At 36.6% G+C, this 17,500-nt stretch overlaps 1 protein-coding gene across 1 annotated transcript in view; it reads left to right on the top strand.

Annotated features, from left to right (window-relative positions):
* MKX (mohawk homeobox) overlaps positions 1–17,500 on the top strand; it is a 62,988-nt gene that overhangs the window by 9,187 nt on the left and 36,301 nt on the right. The window contains exons 3-4 of the mRNA XM_047065050.1: positions 1,659–1,812; positions 2,241–2,576. Coding sequence (XP_046921006.1) covers positions 1,659–1,812; positions 2,241–2,576 — 490 coding nt within the window. The remainder of the gene's footprint in view (positions 1–1,658; positions 1,813–2,240; positions 2,577–17,500) is intronic.

The raw sequence follows: 17,500 nt of genomic DNA, 5'->3' as shown, positions 1-17,500 counted from the left end.
TGTATGTGTATGTAAATTGGGGAAAGCTACTATGCTTTAAAAACCCCTGGAGATAAAGAGGAAAAAGTTGTGGTTTTGTTTTATAAAAAAGGAGGATTCACTATAGGCTCATTCAATAATTAGGTCTTCGGCAATGTGTAGAACTGTATATTTATATTATAAATCTAAAAAAATAAAAAAGAAACTTCCAATGCAAGCATTGCCACACAAACTATTATAGTAATGTGGACTCATGTTCTAGAATAAATTGGCAGAAAGATGTAATTCTCTTTCCACATTTCATTCTTTTAAAAGCCAGTATTGGCCTTTCTGGTTATTTACTTATATATCTTTTCCCTGATGATAGCCTGATATTTTGAAGGAAATCTCAAGTACCATCTTAACCTCTGGAAATCCAACAGCATCTTTTACAAACATGGAAATACTTTCCTTTGTTTTACAGTGTTTGTTTCTTTGTCTTCACCTATTTGCTTTAGAAGCACTTGACTTTCAACTTAAAGCTGGGTGTTAGTTGGCGTTTTTTCTTCCTCTACTTGTCTCATTGCTCTATTTGATTGTTTTCCTAGCTCCTCTTTTATATTCCTGCCCTTGGATCTCTAGAGGTGTCCAGGGTTTGGTCTTCAACCACCTTTCTGCCTACTCAAAACTGCCTGCTGTCACTTCTGTGCATTTGACACGTGTCTGATCTTCCTCTCCCTTAAGTCTCAGATATCATTTTTGTTTTCTTTCTGCCCATCTCACCAGTATGCTTATCTAGTACCTCAAACTAATCATTCCCCAAACCAAGCACATCATTTCATCCTTAAACAGTTCTACTTTCTTTCTCAAAATGGCACTGTCCTTCTCTTGATTACACAGGGATGACTCAAGGTCATCTTTAAATTTTCTGTCTTCCTTACCCACCACAATATCTCTGGAATTTGACTTATATTTGTTCCTAGGTCCTCTTTATTGGGAACACACTTCCCTATCCATTATACATGATATATTCCTTCAACTCTTCACTTAATTCCTCATGATGTCTTGAATCATATATGAAAGTAACTCCTCCTTCCTTTGGATTCCTGTATCATTATATTTCAATGCCTTTTAAGCCATTCATCACATTCTTTCCTATATTAAAGTTATTTAGGGGCACCTGGGTGGCTTAGTTGGTTGAGCGGCTGACTTCAGTTCAGGACATGATCCCACAGCTCATGAGTTCGAGCCATGCATTGGGCTCTGTGTTGACAACTCAGAGCCTGGAACCTGCTTCCGATTCTGTGTCTCCCACTCTCTCTGCCCCTCCCCTGCTCATGCTCTGTCTCTCTCTCTCTTTCTCAAAAATAAATAAACATCAAAAAAAATTTTTCAAGTTATTTGTACACTCTCCTACCCCTCTTACTATTCTGAACATTTGATTGCAAGGCCTGTTTTTTGGTGGTTGTTGTTGTTGTTGTTGTTTGTTTATTCCCAGAATACAGTATGCGCTCAGTCTCTATAGTAAGTGCTCAGCATGTTTGTTGAATGAATGAACGGGATGAATGTCTAATACTATTACATTCAGAGAATACTTAATGATCAGATATACTGAGAAAGGCTTTGGTCCTTTGTGGGAAAGTAATTATGTGATGGGTCGTATTTTATGTTTTGTTAATTGGAAAATAAAACTTTTTTAGGTGTCAAATTGGTTTGCTAATGCAAGACGTCGGCTTAAGAATACTGTTCGACAGCCAGATTTAAGCTGGGCTTTAAGAATAAAGTTGTACAACAAATACGTTCAAGGAAATGCTGAGCGGCTTAGTGTAAGCAGCGATGATTCGTGTTCCGAAGGTTTGTTAATATTTTTATTTTGCTTTGCCTCCATTACCAGGAAGTTCACCCCAATTGCTCTTTTTAAGGTTGACTCCACAAAACATAATGGTGCCATAATGGTTCTTTTTTATTGCACGAAGTAACTTCACTTTTACAATACTATAAATGACCAACAGAATTATGGCTGCTTCCTCTTGTTTATAGATTTATCGTGTATCAGAATAACATTTTCTCTGAAATTCATTAAAATTAAAATACCATAGGGAGAGATTACATAGATTCCTGCTTCCTGTGCCTAAAAATTAATCTTGAATATCAATGACAATTTTAAACACTTTAAATAAATATTCTTTCTTTATGTATCTATTCAGTGATTAACTGTAACAGTTGGGTGGCTGGGAGAAAAGTATATGTAAGTTTTACCTAGTGATATTTTTCTCCCTTAGACGGAGAAAATCCTCCAAGAAACCACATAAATGAAGGGGGCTATAATAATCCAGTTCACCATCCTGTGATTAAAAGTGAGAGCTCAGTCATAAAAGCTGGAGTGAGGCCAGAGTCACGGGCCAGTGAGGACTACGTATCACCCCCAAAATACAAGAGCAGCTTATTGAATCGTTACCTTAACGACTCTTTGAGACACGTCATGGCCACAAACGCTGCCATGATGGGAAAGACAAGGCAAAGAAACCATTCGGGATCTTTTAGCTCCAATGAATTTGAGGAAGAATTGGTGTCTCCTTCATCATCGGAAACCGAAGGCAACTTTGTCTATCGTACAGGTAAGTCTGTGCTTTTCATGACACCTTGTTTAAAACAGCACTAAAACTGCAGGAAGGGGTTTATTTCATCAGGTATAAAGGCATAATTTTTATTGCTTTTGCACAAGATTATTCACATATAGCCCATAATTTAATTTGAAAGCTTTGTTTTGTTTCTAATTACCAGATGTGCTTCTTAGTGGATAATGGTCTACTGGGGATTTTCACTCTTAATGATGAATATGAGAATTTTCATTCTTCATAGTAATTTTTAATCTCAATGGTACACATTCTTGGAGGAGGAATGCCCTGAATTATAACCAGCCATGCAAATACTTTGTATTTCATCTTTTCTCTTAAGATGATTGCTAATAGTGATGGAAAATGAACACAAATTAGCATGGGTGCCAAGACTCTTGTGAAGGAAAAGTGTAGGTTTGGCTTAAATTGCTTTGCAAATTTTACTTTTATTCCTGGAAAGCACAAGTAGAGCTGATAAATAGCTTTGAAATTTTTACTTTTATTCCAAAAATGATTGATTTCTGCCTGTCCAGATCTTTCTGGTGGAGTAGTGAGTTTGGTAAAAATTTCTGTCTTGACTTCAGTTTCCAGAGAGTTTTGCTCATAAAGAGTGTTTGAGCAACTTGCTTCAGAGCAAAGGATATGTGTGACCTACATCTGGTATAGATAAGAGTCCAGGTCCTGGAAATGCCTTCAAATGAGACTTAGAAATGTTAGAGCTGGAAATAACCTCAGGAAGCATCTAGTCCAGCCATGTTAGATCATTAAGAAGAAAACCCAGACCAGAAACGCATAGCTAGTTACTCTTCTCCAGATCAGTAATACAGCTGAGCCTGAATAAGAGGTAGGAAAACATAACTACTACCAGACCCCGATGACTGTTATTATTATATCTACTACCTCCAATCATTTATTGAGTAGTTATGACATGCTAGGCCCTCTGCTAAATACTGCACAAACTTTGCTGCAGGTGACCCTTGTAAAGACCTTGTTATGTGAATAGTAGGGCTTTATAAAGGAATTTAAATTTGGTCTATTTAATATACCTTTTAGATTATTTAACCAGAGGTCTTCTTTTCAAGTAAGATGTGTTATCTGTGAGGATTCAGAGGAAATCTCAACACATTTTTTTTTTTTTACTTAAAAATTTTTTAATGTTTGTTTTATTTTTTGAGGGAGAAGGAAAGCATGAGCGGGGGAGGGGCAGAGAGAGAGGGAGATACAGAATCTGAAGCAGGCTCCAGGCTCCAAGCTGTCAGCACAGAGTCTGATGCAAGGCTTGAACCCATGAATCATGAGATCATGACCTGAGCCAAAGTCGAACATTTAACTGATTGAGCCACCCGGGCGCCCCCTCAACACATTTTTAAAGACTTAAATTAGCCACATTGTTTGTTTGCGGTTCCAGGGCCAACAGTGAAAACAACTCTAAATGCTCTGAGATATAAAATGAGTCTTGTAAATAATGATTGGGTCTAGGAAGAAGTAAAAGATGCAATAAAAGACTATTTCGCTAATAATTTTAAAAATTTAAAACTACGTATATCTAGTGTGAGCAGAGCGGACAGAACTTGGAGATGATTTAAAGCTTTGTTGAATTTTATTTGAAGAGATAAGAAAGGATAGGAAATCAAGTCATTCAAGTACAGATAAATGAAAAGAATAAAAATAAAACAAAAAAAAGTTAGAATGGAAAGCTGAAAACTAGATAAATTAAGACTTCACTCTGAAAGAAATACTAAAAGAAAAAAGCAAAAATTGGTACGGAATAAAATTGGAAGTGAAAAAAGAGCTATAGCAATCAATATATAGTTATTAAAAATATTTTTAAATTATGGTGTATTATGCACAGTTGTTTGACAGTATACCATATGCAAATGTGCAGATGAATTGGTATTATCCACACAAATTAAATTATAAAATTATAATGAGAAAAGTTGTAAATGACCACTGATGCAGGAAAAATCAAGGTTTTTAGTAAAACTCCATTTCCAAAACACATGATTTGATATTCAGTGGATTTTTCTCCAAACTTTGAAGAAGTAATTAATTCTCATGCTTTCTGCATTTTTCTCAAGCATGTAAAAATATGGGAAGTATGTCAGTTTTTAAAAATGTAAATGTTATCCTAATCCAAAGCCAGATTAAAATAGCATAAAAATCAACCTTTTTATTTATGATACTGATACTGACTATAAAGCAACATGAGGAATATTGATAACATAAGGTTAAGTGAAAAACAATTTAAAATTGTGGAAACATTGAATGCAATTGTGACATTACAAATATGTATGGACAAAAACAAGGAAGATTTTTTGGAAACAATGAAAATTAATTTTGATTAGATGGAATAATTGAAGGTCTGTTACTTTTGTAAATTTCTTACACATTTCTTTATGTTGCCCAGTAAAAGCAAATTTGAAATTTACCCAGTGTGATGCGTCTTATGAAAATGCATAAGGGTCCAACTTCGGCTCAGGTCATGATCTCACAGTTTGTAAGTTAGAGTCCCTCATAGGGCTCTGGGCTGATAGCTCGGAGCCTGGAGCCTGCTTTAGATTCTGTCTCTCAATCTCTCTGCCCCTCCCCTGCTTGTTCTCTCTCTCTCTCTCTCTCTCTCTCTCTCTCTCTCAAAAATAAATATTAAAACAATTATTTAAAAAAAGAAAATGCATGCTCTTTTCAAAGAAAATAAAATAGAAAACCAAAGAGTGATTAGCATGCCTGTATAGTTGATGCTTCTCAAAGTGAAATATCTTGGCCATTTATTTTTATTAAAGTCTTCAATGGCCTATTCATTTGCCAAGTTCTATTTTTAAATAAAAACCTATTTTTTAGTTTTGCAAGCAATGAGAAAGCAGCCTAGACACGTAAACTTCTGGTTTTCCATGCATGTGTATAAACTTTTAAAAGAACAGAATACATTTTTTGGTTTTGTGGATAGAGAATTGAGAAGGACTGGTGGTCTAAGACTGGTCTGCTAAATCTTGGCCCGAAACAATAAATGGCTGTCTTCTGGGGGAAGCGAATGACAACGTTGCTGCAATTGTATCTGGCTGATGCCACTCATGCATAAATAGAACAGGGGATTTCAATAAATACTTTCTGAGCAACTACTATGGTTTTCACTGGCATACAGGCTTATTCTGAATTCCTTCAATTCCTTCTGGTTATATCTTTCTTTCTTCACCTAAACAGAAACCCTCTAAATCTGCTATTAAACACCACTCCCCTCCCCCACCCCAGTTTTACAGTAGTGCAAAGATTTCAACTTTCAAATTGTTTTTCAAGAATAGATCACCTTTAAACACAATTTCTTAGTTTATCTATGCTAAAAAATTTTATTCATTTTTCCACACATTTTTGCTATCTTATGATGCATTTCACTAATGACATGAAAGAGTTCGTATGTGGAAGGATAATGCATCGCTGAATTCTATTTCACTTGTTCTCGTTAAATTCTAGGAGAGTTAAGCCCACTATATTATAAAGTAATCCTAATTGAAACATGTAGGTGAATAGAACTCTTTTCTAAGTTAGTGTGAATTAATCAGATTAGCTTTCTCTCCACCTGACTGACAACATCAACGTAGATACAAACATGTTTCTGTTGATTTTATGTAGACATTAAATATTTCTCTGTAATCTTAAGTCTCCCCGTCGTGTAGAAAAAGAAAGATTTTTATTTTCATGGGGTGTATTAGACTTTCAACACATATTGGCTAAAAAAAACATTTCTGAGAGCAGAAATTATACCGTTAGAATTGATTAGAATTATTAAGGCTATTGCTTCTAAAAAAAAAATACTACTCAAGAAGATTTAGTTACTCAGTGTTGTCTGTTGAATTAAGTTGTCTGCATTAAATTATAATACTTATCATCATGTTAGGTTAATGGATGACAATTTTCAGGTATTTGATGGAGTGAATTCCCATTACAAACTGACCTCAAGGCCTCTAACCCTTCGATGGGTCTGCCCTCTGAGGTGTCTTTAATATCCACCTCCACTCCTATTGAATCAGTACCGATATTCTCCAGATGCGACCATCCGTGAAGGAGCCATCTGCCATCTGTCCCACCTACAGAGTAAGTTCTCATTGGAGCCTTTCCTGACTTGCGTTCGAGTCTGATTTACCCTTAAAAGCCTATTAAATTTCCTTCTTTGCTGAAGGAGAGCAGGGAGGTTTCTAAGAAGTGTACTGACGAGGGGAAAATCAGGCAAGTCTTGAAATAAAATGTGTGGACTTCCCCGCACTTCTTTTGCTCAGCTTGAGGACAAGTCCCTGTTATGTTCTTTCTTTTTGCAGCTCACAACTTATAAATGGCTAGTACATTCGAATGGTTATTCTCCGAGCCCCACTGCTCTGCAAGTATATAATTCATAAATTTAACCAGCTCCCACAGGCTGAATGCTTAAACTTCATCTTGTTAAACTGTCTAAAATCCCTCTTAATTAGACACATCTGGTGCAGCAAAAACATACATAGGAACATAGAACTCTTTTCTATGTTAGTGTGAATTAACCAGATTAGCTTCCCTTCCACTTGACTGAGGTGAATATCCCTGAAGAAATGGAGATTTTTGATTGAGAGAAAAAAGAAGTCACTTATTTGGTGCATGGAATTCTCTGGAAGATAGAGTCCCTTTGGATGGCCTGCCACAGTTGGAGCAAAAAGAACCAGGGATTTTGGTCACTAAGGAAAGAAGTAGGAGGTAGAAAGTGTGAATGGATGCCAGAGGCTAAATGCCATTTCCAAACATTTTTTTTTCTCAGCTAATGATGCGCACCAAGAGGAGAAATGTTCCTTTTTCTCTCTCTCTTCCTGCATATGCATGTACTTCAGAATTGAAGCTGGCATTATCAGTAGTATAACCCAGGTATGCTAATGAGTTCAGAAAACCATCGGATTAGCCCGGATTTAACCTTAATTTATGTATAGCATGGCTTCTTTGGAGTTGTGCTCTCTTCCGTTCTAAACAGCCGACTTCACAGGTACATTTCTGAGATACAGTCCACTCATATAAGAGGTGCTCTTTCATGCATTCATTCCACACACAAAAATGTTCATTAAGAGCCACTCTACACAGGCCCTGTTCTAGGCTCACTGAAGCCCTGTGTTTTGTGCTAGGCTGCTCATCCAAGAAACCCTCGTTAAAAGAAGCAGAAGAAAGATTTAAAGAGCTGTCTTGGCAGATCTTTTTGAACAGTGAATACTCACTCCTAATTTATATGTTTCATCAATTTTGGGTTTTGTGTCTGTGAGTAGCTTAAAGAAAGCATCGTAGTAGTCAAGAGAAGGCTTTGTCAAGAACCGATTGTTAAGATGGTATGTGTCTCTGTGTACATGCTAGTTTCTCTGTGGGATTTTGTTGAACAGTAAGTCTGCTTTGGATGCTTTTATCCTGTTTCATTTCCCTTTTTGTGCCTGTCACGTCCTTGTTTTTGGTGAAAGAACTAAGCTTTGCCCTTTTGGATTATTCCAGACGTTCTTTCCTGGCATGCAAATGACTGCTGATGTACTCTAGCAGAGAATAAAAAACCCTCTATCACCATCCCAGTTAGTGACATTTAAAGGATACTTGAAAGGTTATCCAATTTCTTGTCTTGTATCCTTACTACAATAATACCTCACCTATCTGACACCATCTGGGAATGAGGTATTCCACATAAGTGAAATTTCCAGATAGAAACTCAAGTACTGGTTTTAAAAATACAGAATTTTCTGCTCTCCTAAGCTTATAATATTAAACACAGCGTATGAAGTGTGCTTCAATATCCTCTCTCCTCTAAACTACCTCCTCCTATTACTTTTTATATGATATTCCATCCTTTTAAATCAGTAATGTTGGATTAACCACAGTTCCAAACTTGCCCCTAACAGCTTTGAATAAAGAACGCTGTCTTTCTGATAGCCTGTTGAAAAGAATTCTTCCTAATTACTCACTCCAAAGCAGTGATGGTTTAAGTGAGATCTACAGAAGTGATTTTTGGGTAGGCATAGGGTTACTATAGAAATATCAAAACTTAAGCATGATATTCAGAACACCATAGATTTTTAAGTATATGTCAGTGATGATGGCAAAACATTCATATGGAATATTTTTAAAGTAGCTTGATTTTTTAAATTAAATGTTCATTATAGATTCACTTGCAAAATTGAAATGAAATTGCATAAGTGTTCCATCTCCTGTTCGAAACTGAGAGATTAATGGCAAACAAAAATAGAAAAAGAGAACAAATATTGGCATGAGCAGTTTGCTGGCTCCTTAAGGGGTAGCTTTTCATTTGCTTTGTTACTTGGTATCGTGTGAGAGGCTGGAAAAACCTAAGTGTAAATACTGAGACCTACAGCCCCAGAAAACAACATGGCTTACAAACAAATTGAAAGTATATGGCAGGTTAGTTTAGAAAATTTTTAAGGACTGTTTTTGATCCCAATGTTTTCTACCCTTTTACATTGTGTTTCTTCCATGTGTTACCTAAGAATGATAGCAACAGTGATATCACATTTGTGTGAATGTTAGAAACACTGTTTTTCTGAAATGTAGCGACATTGTCTCTTCTTTTGTGCTGATACTCACTGCCTTATGTGTATTAAAAGCTCTTTGAGGCCCTAAAGTGGCGTTTTATTCATTTTATAGTCCCCTTAGCACTTAGTACAGCGTCTTTCACATATTTGCCCATAACCGTTACTTAAACGAGTTAGTGTTTTAATGATGTGGTCTTTTTTGCTTCTTAAACCATGAAAGACATTTTAATGTGCACATATATATGTTGATCTGTATCTGTGAACATGACAAAAGAAAGAAAATGATCTTGAATACGTTTGAATGGCTTTAAAAAAAAAAAAGACAAATGTGAAAAATTTAAAACCAGAGGAAAATAGTAAAAAAAAAATGTAGCTGGAAACTCTGAGGTGTTGAAGGGATTCAAAATAATAACTGAGAAACTATAAAATGAAACTAAACCAATTTTCAAGTAAAAAAAAGTGACTTTCAGGAAAATGAAAGGATGATAAATGGAAAAGTTTAGCTAGTTTTTAAAAAACCACCAAAGAATTAAAAATATAGCAAATAGACAAACAAAAACAAATATTTGTTGTCTGTCTCTGTCTAGCACAAAACCATGTAAGATCTGAGAAAGAAAGCACAGATTCAGATCCACTGATTTAAACTCTTGAGTCACATTTGCTCTCAGGATTGACATGACAGCTTGGACTTTTTTTTTTTAAGAGTGACTGTTTTTAATCCTGTAATACAATTGGAGAGAGTCTATGCAGAAATTTTACATTTTCTCTTTCCTCCACGTATCAGAGTAAACATCCCATACATTTTGCATATTTTCCTGTTAAAAACAAGTTTACCAACCTGAAATTTTGATTCTCTAACTTGCCATTACATTTCTACCGGAACTGAGTCCATTGTAATTGATTGTATGATGTTGCCTGCATTTCAGACGTGCTGGAGTGGTCAGTCACATCCTGGTGCTGTTTCATAGACGTGCTTGTCTATGTCACTATATTTAAGCCTGTGTCAGTATTTCCATTCAGAGACTTTTTTCATTCCCTAGGGCTTCTAAATAAGTCATAAAAATTCAAGCCCAACTCCAAGCTGGCATAAAAGGGCCTTATTTTCTTCTCTTATGTATAAGGAACATAAGTGTGTAACTCCCACTAATTCTAAATTTGGTTAGGTTTGTAAACTCTTTACACACTGAAGAGGTCAAATAAGATCCATTGACACCTCTCCAGTCTGAGACTAAATGGGATGTCAAAAAGTTTTTACTGCCTGTGAAAATAACAAGACATTCTATTTAATGAATATGGAAGTGGTTTCTTTTCTTTCTTTCTTTTTTGGTTAGCTGTAGTTAGTTTTTCCCTTCTGCCTCCCTACTTTGTTTCTAAAATTAAACAGGTATTTTTCTATGTCAAAATGTGTCTTGTTGATGTAACAGAATTTTTACTCAGAATAAATATGTGTTTTCTTCCAGGCCAAAATTTTGGTACTTTTAAATTTTGGAAGCTTCTGCTCTTGTTTTCTGTTAGAAATTATATCATTTATAATTATGAGTTTGGGGGAAGCAAAAAAGTAACAACTTTGTTCCCTCACAAATGAGATAGTTCTTTTACAAAATTTGAATTTTCTCTTCGTTTTCAGTTTAGATGCAAGACAGCATGTTTAATGCATAATGCCTCTTTTCTCCCTTTCTTCTTTCACAACTTTGTTACCCAATTTCTCTCATATTCATTGTACTGAAGAAATAAATAGTCGACGATTTTTATAAACCCAACAGCGAACTTGAAAGGATCCTCTAGTTCAATTCTTGAATTTGCAGATTTGGAAATTGCTATAGGCTCTATACTAAGCATTGAAATTGTTAGTTTTTTTGGATATGAGTTGCTTGATTGCTTGGAGATATGATCCAGACCCTTGGTACAATTAGTCTAATTGCTTTGGGCAATTTCAGCTACTTAATTGACATTTACTTTTATTTATTTATTTATTTATTTATTTATTTAGACGTTTATTCACCCTTGAGAGACAGAGAGAGACAGAACACGAGTGGGGGAGGGGCAGAGACAGGGAGACACAGAATCGGAAGCAGGCTCCAGGCTCTGAGCTGTCAGCACAGAGCCTGACGCAGGGCTTGAACTCACGAACCATGAGATCTTTTACTTTTACTTTTAAATAAAAGTAAATACTTAAGCATTAGTGTTGAAGTTTCGAGAACTTAGGCTAGCTGTATGTGCATTTAAAATTCTTTTCTCTATTGTAACGGCTGCAGTAAAAAGGTCTTTACACACGTTTTTAGACTACAGGTTGTAATAGACATCATTACCTGGGGATCCTCCTTTGCTTACTAAGGGAAATATGAATGATTTGCAGAAAATGCCTAAAAGCTAATACTGCTAGTGTGCATCTCTCTCTGCACATATGTATGGTCATAGTGGTAATAACTGAATTGAATGTAGTTAGGAAGACAAAGCGGCTTTTGAAAATGACCAGTGATATCTTCCCTCTCCCTTTGGTGCACACTGGAGGCGTTGAGTCCTTCCTTACCTGGTAGTGGTCAGATAAAAGCTCTCGGGTGATAACAACAACCCAATGGAATGTGGTTTGGGGAAGATAGATTAGTGTCAGGTTTGAGCAACAACATCAGTCATCCACTTCCAATGATGTTAGGTCCTCATTGAGAAGGAGGCCATGACCTGTTTTTCTCAGGCAAGTAAGACTCTGGTGCAAGACGCGCTGAGGGACTGCAGAGTCTGATTCACCTTTAGCATTTCTTCAGGTCAGACACATCCAGATGTACCTAGAAGAGGTAAAACTGAAGTTTAGACTTCGCCGTGTCACAGATTCGGGCAGCCCTTTGGTGATGGCATGTGAGGATGCTCTCAAGTGCGTGTTGTGTCTCCCACAATCCCTGAACTACAGATAGGGTTAAAAACAGCCTCTTGCCCACTTACTTCAGTGCTTTGGAGTCTCTTTGATACAGTGACCAAGGTGGATATCTCTGACAGAAAGAATGTGTTCCCTTTGTTATGCCATTACACACACACACACACACACAGTACGCAAAAACCGTTTTACCTTTGATCAAGCGATAGAGAACAAAAAACTTTAAACGGTGACTTTGAGAGGAATATTTGGGTGATATAACATTAAACTGGAAAACAGCACAAATGAAAACGAAAACTTTGCAAGTGCTGAAAAGTGATCAGAGACATTCATGAAATGGGATGTCCAAGAAACAGTTTGCTCTTTAAATTTTTACATAGTTGCTCATGTATTTAAAATTTAGAACTGATAGTCCCTTTGACTGAGCCAGACTCAGGTTATGGTGGACAAAGCTCTCAGTATGGCAGAGACATTTCAAGTAAGAATGCCCCATTCTGCCAAAACTGTCATTATGACACTAAAATGTACCCTTTTGCTAAGGGCCAGAATTCAGAGTCTCTCCTTCCAGTTTCTACACTGATTTAGACAACAGATGCATAAAAGGCAACGTGGTATTCAGGATCATTTGTCACATGGCTTCGGGGCAAGAGGATGGCTATCTGGCAGGAGGGAGAATTCCTTAAATGTTACTGGGTCTTACATTTCTAAATGTAAAATCCCTGGCCAGAAGCTGCTTGGTGCCACGTGCCTTTGGTGTGATGTCTCAGCCTAACTCCAAGCAAGATGGTTGCAATATTGTGGCTACTTGAGAACCCACATAGCCTTCTCTAGTTTGCAACTGAGGTGGAGAGCCATTGTTTTGCATTTTCTTTTATCCTTGTCTTGACTGCATTTTTTGTCTTGGTGTTTGTTCTGTCTCTCTCTCTCTCTCCCTCCCTCCCTCCCTCTCCCTCTCTCCCTCCCTCCCTCTCCCTCTCTCCCTCCTTCTCCCTCCCTCCCTCCTTTAATTCTTTCTGAGCTGCTAAATCTATCCAGCTGGATCAAGGAGTTTTTTCACAACCTTGTCAGTAGTGCAATTGGTCGTGTCTTAGTTTTTACTGTGTCTCCTGGGTTCCTTTACTTTAGTCCTTTTCAGAAATATGGCACCAGTTCAGATTTACTCATAACCCATGGGGCCTCTGGTTTATCTAACCTGTGTACTTTTTTCCTTCAGATTTATTTATTTATATTTTTTCCTTAAAATTGTGCTTTAAAAAGTATAAACATAAATCATCTGGAATAGTAATTTTCAACTATCTTGAAAGGTGTTTGAGGACTATTTCATGGTTACTATGATTGAAGCAGTAAAATTTAGTTTATAGTTACAATAACTTTCCTCTCATTAGGAAAATATAAAAAAGCTCAACTTTATGATTTCATGACATATTACCAACCCCCAAATACCATTCCTAATCCCTACCCTCTAACATACACACTCAGTGAAATGCTAGTAGGAAGCTCAGAGAAGAACAATAAAGACAAATGACCTATCTATGTTCTGTTTGACCACATCCTGTCTCTTAGGTGCTTTATTAAAATGACAGTATAAAGGTCTGAGTAGAGACTCTGTTGAAACAATACAAGTTTAATCTGTATCTTGGCTATAGTTAAATCCCTACTGTTTCGTATGTGGTTTGGAAAATGACTTTGCTGGGTCTAGATTTTCTCTGTAGTCAGCCTCCTTACCTGACCTGAGATTACCCACTTATAGATTAGGCCACAGGAAGTTATAATGTGGAGAGAGCAGATTTGCCTTAGAAACTGGGAGCACTGTATTTAGCCAGAACTGCGAGCAACTGGGGATGTGTTCCAAGGCAAGTCTCTTTATTCACCGGGGCCTTCCTTCCTTCAGCTGTCAAATGAGGACGCGTCATTGCCTTCTGCCTTTGATAATCAGGGATTCTATGAAATGCATAGGGAGATAAGGAAGCCCACGGTTGACAGAAAGTCGTAGTTAAATGCATACCATTTTGTCACTATTAGAACCAGGACTTGGACTCCAAGCTCAGAAACATTTCAAAGGAGCTTCAGGGGGCATGGCTATAGTAAGCCCCCATGGTGGCAGGTAAAGGACCTTGCCCAAGGAGGGTATTGGGCCCTGAGTGGGTAAGGAGGCCAAGAGGGGAAAGGGCTGATGATTAAATATGGCAATGTGTTCTTTATGTCTTGTGTCACTTTTAGGAATACCTGTCCCAAGATTATAAAAGTTCGCTTTTACATTTTCTTCTACTACTTTTATTATTTTAATTGAACACTTATATAATTATAATCTACCTACAATTTTTTGTAAGTTATGTGAAGTAAAGGTCTGACTTCTGGTTTTTCCCCAACACGATCTGTTCCAATGCAATTTATCGAGCACTTCCACATTTCCTTACTGACTTGAAATGCTACCTTTAGGGACACCTGGGTGGCTCAGTCGGTTAAACTTACAACTTAGGTTCAGGTCATAATCTCACAGTTGGTTGAGTTCAAGCCCTGCGTCGGACTCTGCTGTTGTCAGTGTTGTCTCTCTCTGTCTCTGCCCCTCCCCTGCTCGTTCTTTCTCTCTCTCTGAAAAAATAAACATTAAAAAAAAAAGAAAAGAAATGCTACCGTTAGTATACTCTACCTTCCTTTATGTGTGTCTATTTCTAGACTCTAATGTATTCCGCCAAACTTTTTAAAACACTTCTACATCAGTAGCACACTGTTTTCATGACTGTAGCCTTATTGTGCATTTTGACATATGGCAAGGTATGTCCGCTTGCAATTTTTTCAAAATATTCTCAAGTCTCTTGAATTTGCCTTTCCAGTTGAACTTTGGAATAAGATTGACAAGTTCCATTTTAAAAATTTCATTGGAAATTCATTTGGGATTACATTGAATTTATGTATTAATTTGGGGAATATTTTTATCCTTACTATACCAAGTCTTTCCACTCAGGGACATAGTATATTTTTCCACTTATTCTGATTATTTTTCAGGACATCCAATAAATTTTTATAGTTTTCTTTACATAGAGTTTGCATATTTCTCATTAAATTATTAGATGTTTTGGGGCACCTGGGTGGCTTAGTCGGTTAGGCGTCTGACTTCGGCTCGGGTCATGATCTCACCGTTCGTGGGTTCGAGCCCCGCGTCAGGCTCTGTGCTGACAGCTCAGAGCCTGGAGCCTGCTTCAGATTCTGTGTCTCCCCCTCTCTCTGCCCCTCCCCTGCTCGTGCTCTGTCTCTCTCTCTGTGTCTCAATAATGAATAAATGTTAAAAAAAATTTTTTTTAATTATTAGATGTTTTATTTTGTTATTCTTATTGTTTCCATTCTGGATGAGTTCTTATCTATTACATATTATAATAGTTATCACAGATATGTAGGAAATCTGTTGGATTTTGTACATTTTTCTTATATAATATTGATATAATATGTAATTGATATATAATATTGATGTAATATTGTGAGAGTACACACAAGCATATAACTGTCAGATAGTAACAGTTTTATATATTTATTTTCCTCTTTTCTCTGCTTCCCTTCCTCCTTCCCTTCAGCAGTTACATTCCATTGACCAAATTTTCCAAAACAATATTGTAGTGATGGCAGGCTTTAAAGGGAGTTTTTCTTATATTTTTCTCATATATATATATATATATATATATGAATATTATATATTTTATCTTATATTTCTTATATTTTACTATTCTTATATCTTACCATTGAGTATAATGTTTGCAGAAAATTTCTGATATAATCACTTTATCAAGGTAAGGATCCCCTTCTCATTCCTAGATTATTTAATAAGAGATTCTCCCCACTCCCAAAACACACTCATAACTAAATAGGTTATTGTAATTATCAGACACTAATCCCACAATTTTTAATACCATTTGACTGTCCCTTTTAACCTAGTTATATTGAGTAAATTTCCTAGTGTTTAAGTTTCCTTAAATCCTTGGGAAAAATTCTGTTCCATCACAATGTATCATTATTTTAATATATTTCTGAATTTGATTCATTAACTAGCCATTTTATATCAAAATTCTCAAGTGAGCTTTGTCTATAGTTGTCTTTTTTTCTAATGCTCTCCTTGCACAATTTTGATATTCCAGGTATGCCAGTCTTGTGGAATGAGCTAGAAAGTTCTTCATCTTTTTTCTGCTCTGGAAAAGTTTAAACAAAGTAAGGATTAGCTTTTCTGCATGTCTTGAAGATTGGAGCGAGTTCACCTGTGAAATCATCTTGGTCTGGGATCCCTTGGTTCTCTATTCTTCCTCTTACACCTTTTCTCATCTTTCCCTTCCACGTCATTTACAGCTGCCTCGTCTTCACCTTCCAGATCTCTTGCTTGGTCTTCAGCTTTGCCCCATCCATTCTACTGATCAACCTTTCTGCTGCAGTCTTTCTTTTAATTTTGGTATCATGTTTTTATTTTCCAAGAACATCTTATTCCTTTTTCATAGCAGTCACAACCCCTATAGAGATTAGGGGTTACCTGAATTTCTACTCTCTACTTCTTTTTTTTTAAATTTTTTTAAGATGTCTATTTATTTTTGAGAGAGAGAGACAGAGACAGAACATGAGCAGGGGAGGGACAGAGAGAGAGGGGGACACAGAATCTGAAGCGGGCTCTAGGCTCCGAGCTGTCAGCACAGAGCCCAACACGGGGCTCGAACTCACAAACTGTGAGATCATGACCTCAGCCGAAGTCGGACGCTTAACTAACTGAGCCACCCAGGTGCCCCCTGATGTCTGTGCTTTAACTGGTGACCTTCATGATTCTTCCGGTGGCCCACTTTTATTCTCTGTGAACTGCTGAATTGCAGTACCTTCCCTGTTGGGAAAAGCAGCTAACACTTTGCCACAGTCTTGATCTCCACCTGTTTTGAGTTGTGGTTCTCTGTTTAGATTTCCTCATCAGTTTAATGCCATTTCATCTTTCATGAATTTTTCAACTTTTCTGATTTGACGATGGTGCCCTTTATTGTTTTCGAGCACTGCTTGGCATTTATCTGTTTTTAAATTTACATTCTGTAGTTTTAATGGGATTTTGAGAGAAAAGTAAATAAAGCTTATTCAGTGCACCATCTTAAAGGGAACTCTGTAATACAGACTGTTAGTAAGTGATTTCATTACAAAAGATGTTTATTGCTGATAGTTTTTAGTGGGAGTTTGCACACATTCAGAATTATGCATAGATTCTGAATATCAAAGGAGTAATGAATAAAGAGTAATTATATACAGAATGGAACATGGGAACTCCTGGAAAATTCTTGCTAGGTTTCATGTACATAAACATGACACATTTTGATGGGTAACACTTTCCAAACTACAGTGCTTGAATTAAAGAGCTAAATATAATTTAAATTAAAAAATGTCTGTAATTATGATATAGTAGTACTTGGCAGTCTTCAACCTAATAAATACTACACTTCTAGGATGTGATTAGAATCTGAATAGATACTGCTTTACCCTGTAGTTAAGCATGTGGTAGGATATGCTAGAACTAA

The sequence above is a fragment of the Lynx rufus genome, unplaced genomic scaffold, assembly GCF_022079265.1.
Source record: "Lynx rufus isolate CCGP_SWC_20201006 ecotype Redwood Valley unplaced genomic scaffold, mLynRuf1.p SCAF_7, whole genome shotgun sequence".
NCBI classification, from domain to species: Eukaryota; Metazoa; Chordata; class Mammalia; order Carnivora; family Felidae; genus Lynx; species Lynx rufus.
This window is presented reverse-complemented; position numbering and strand designations above follow the sequence as displayed.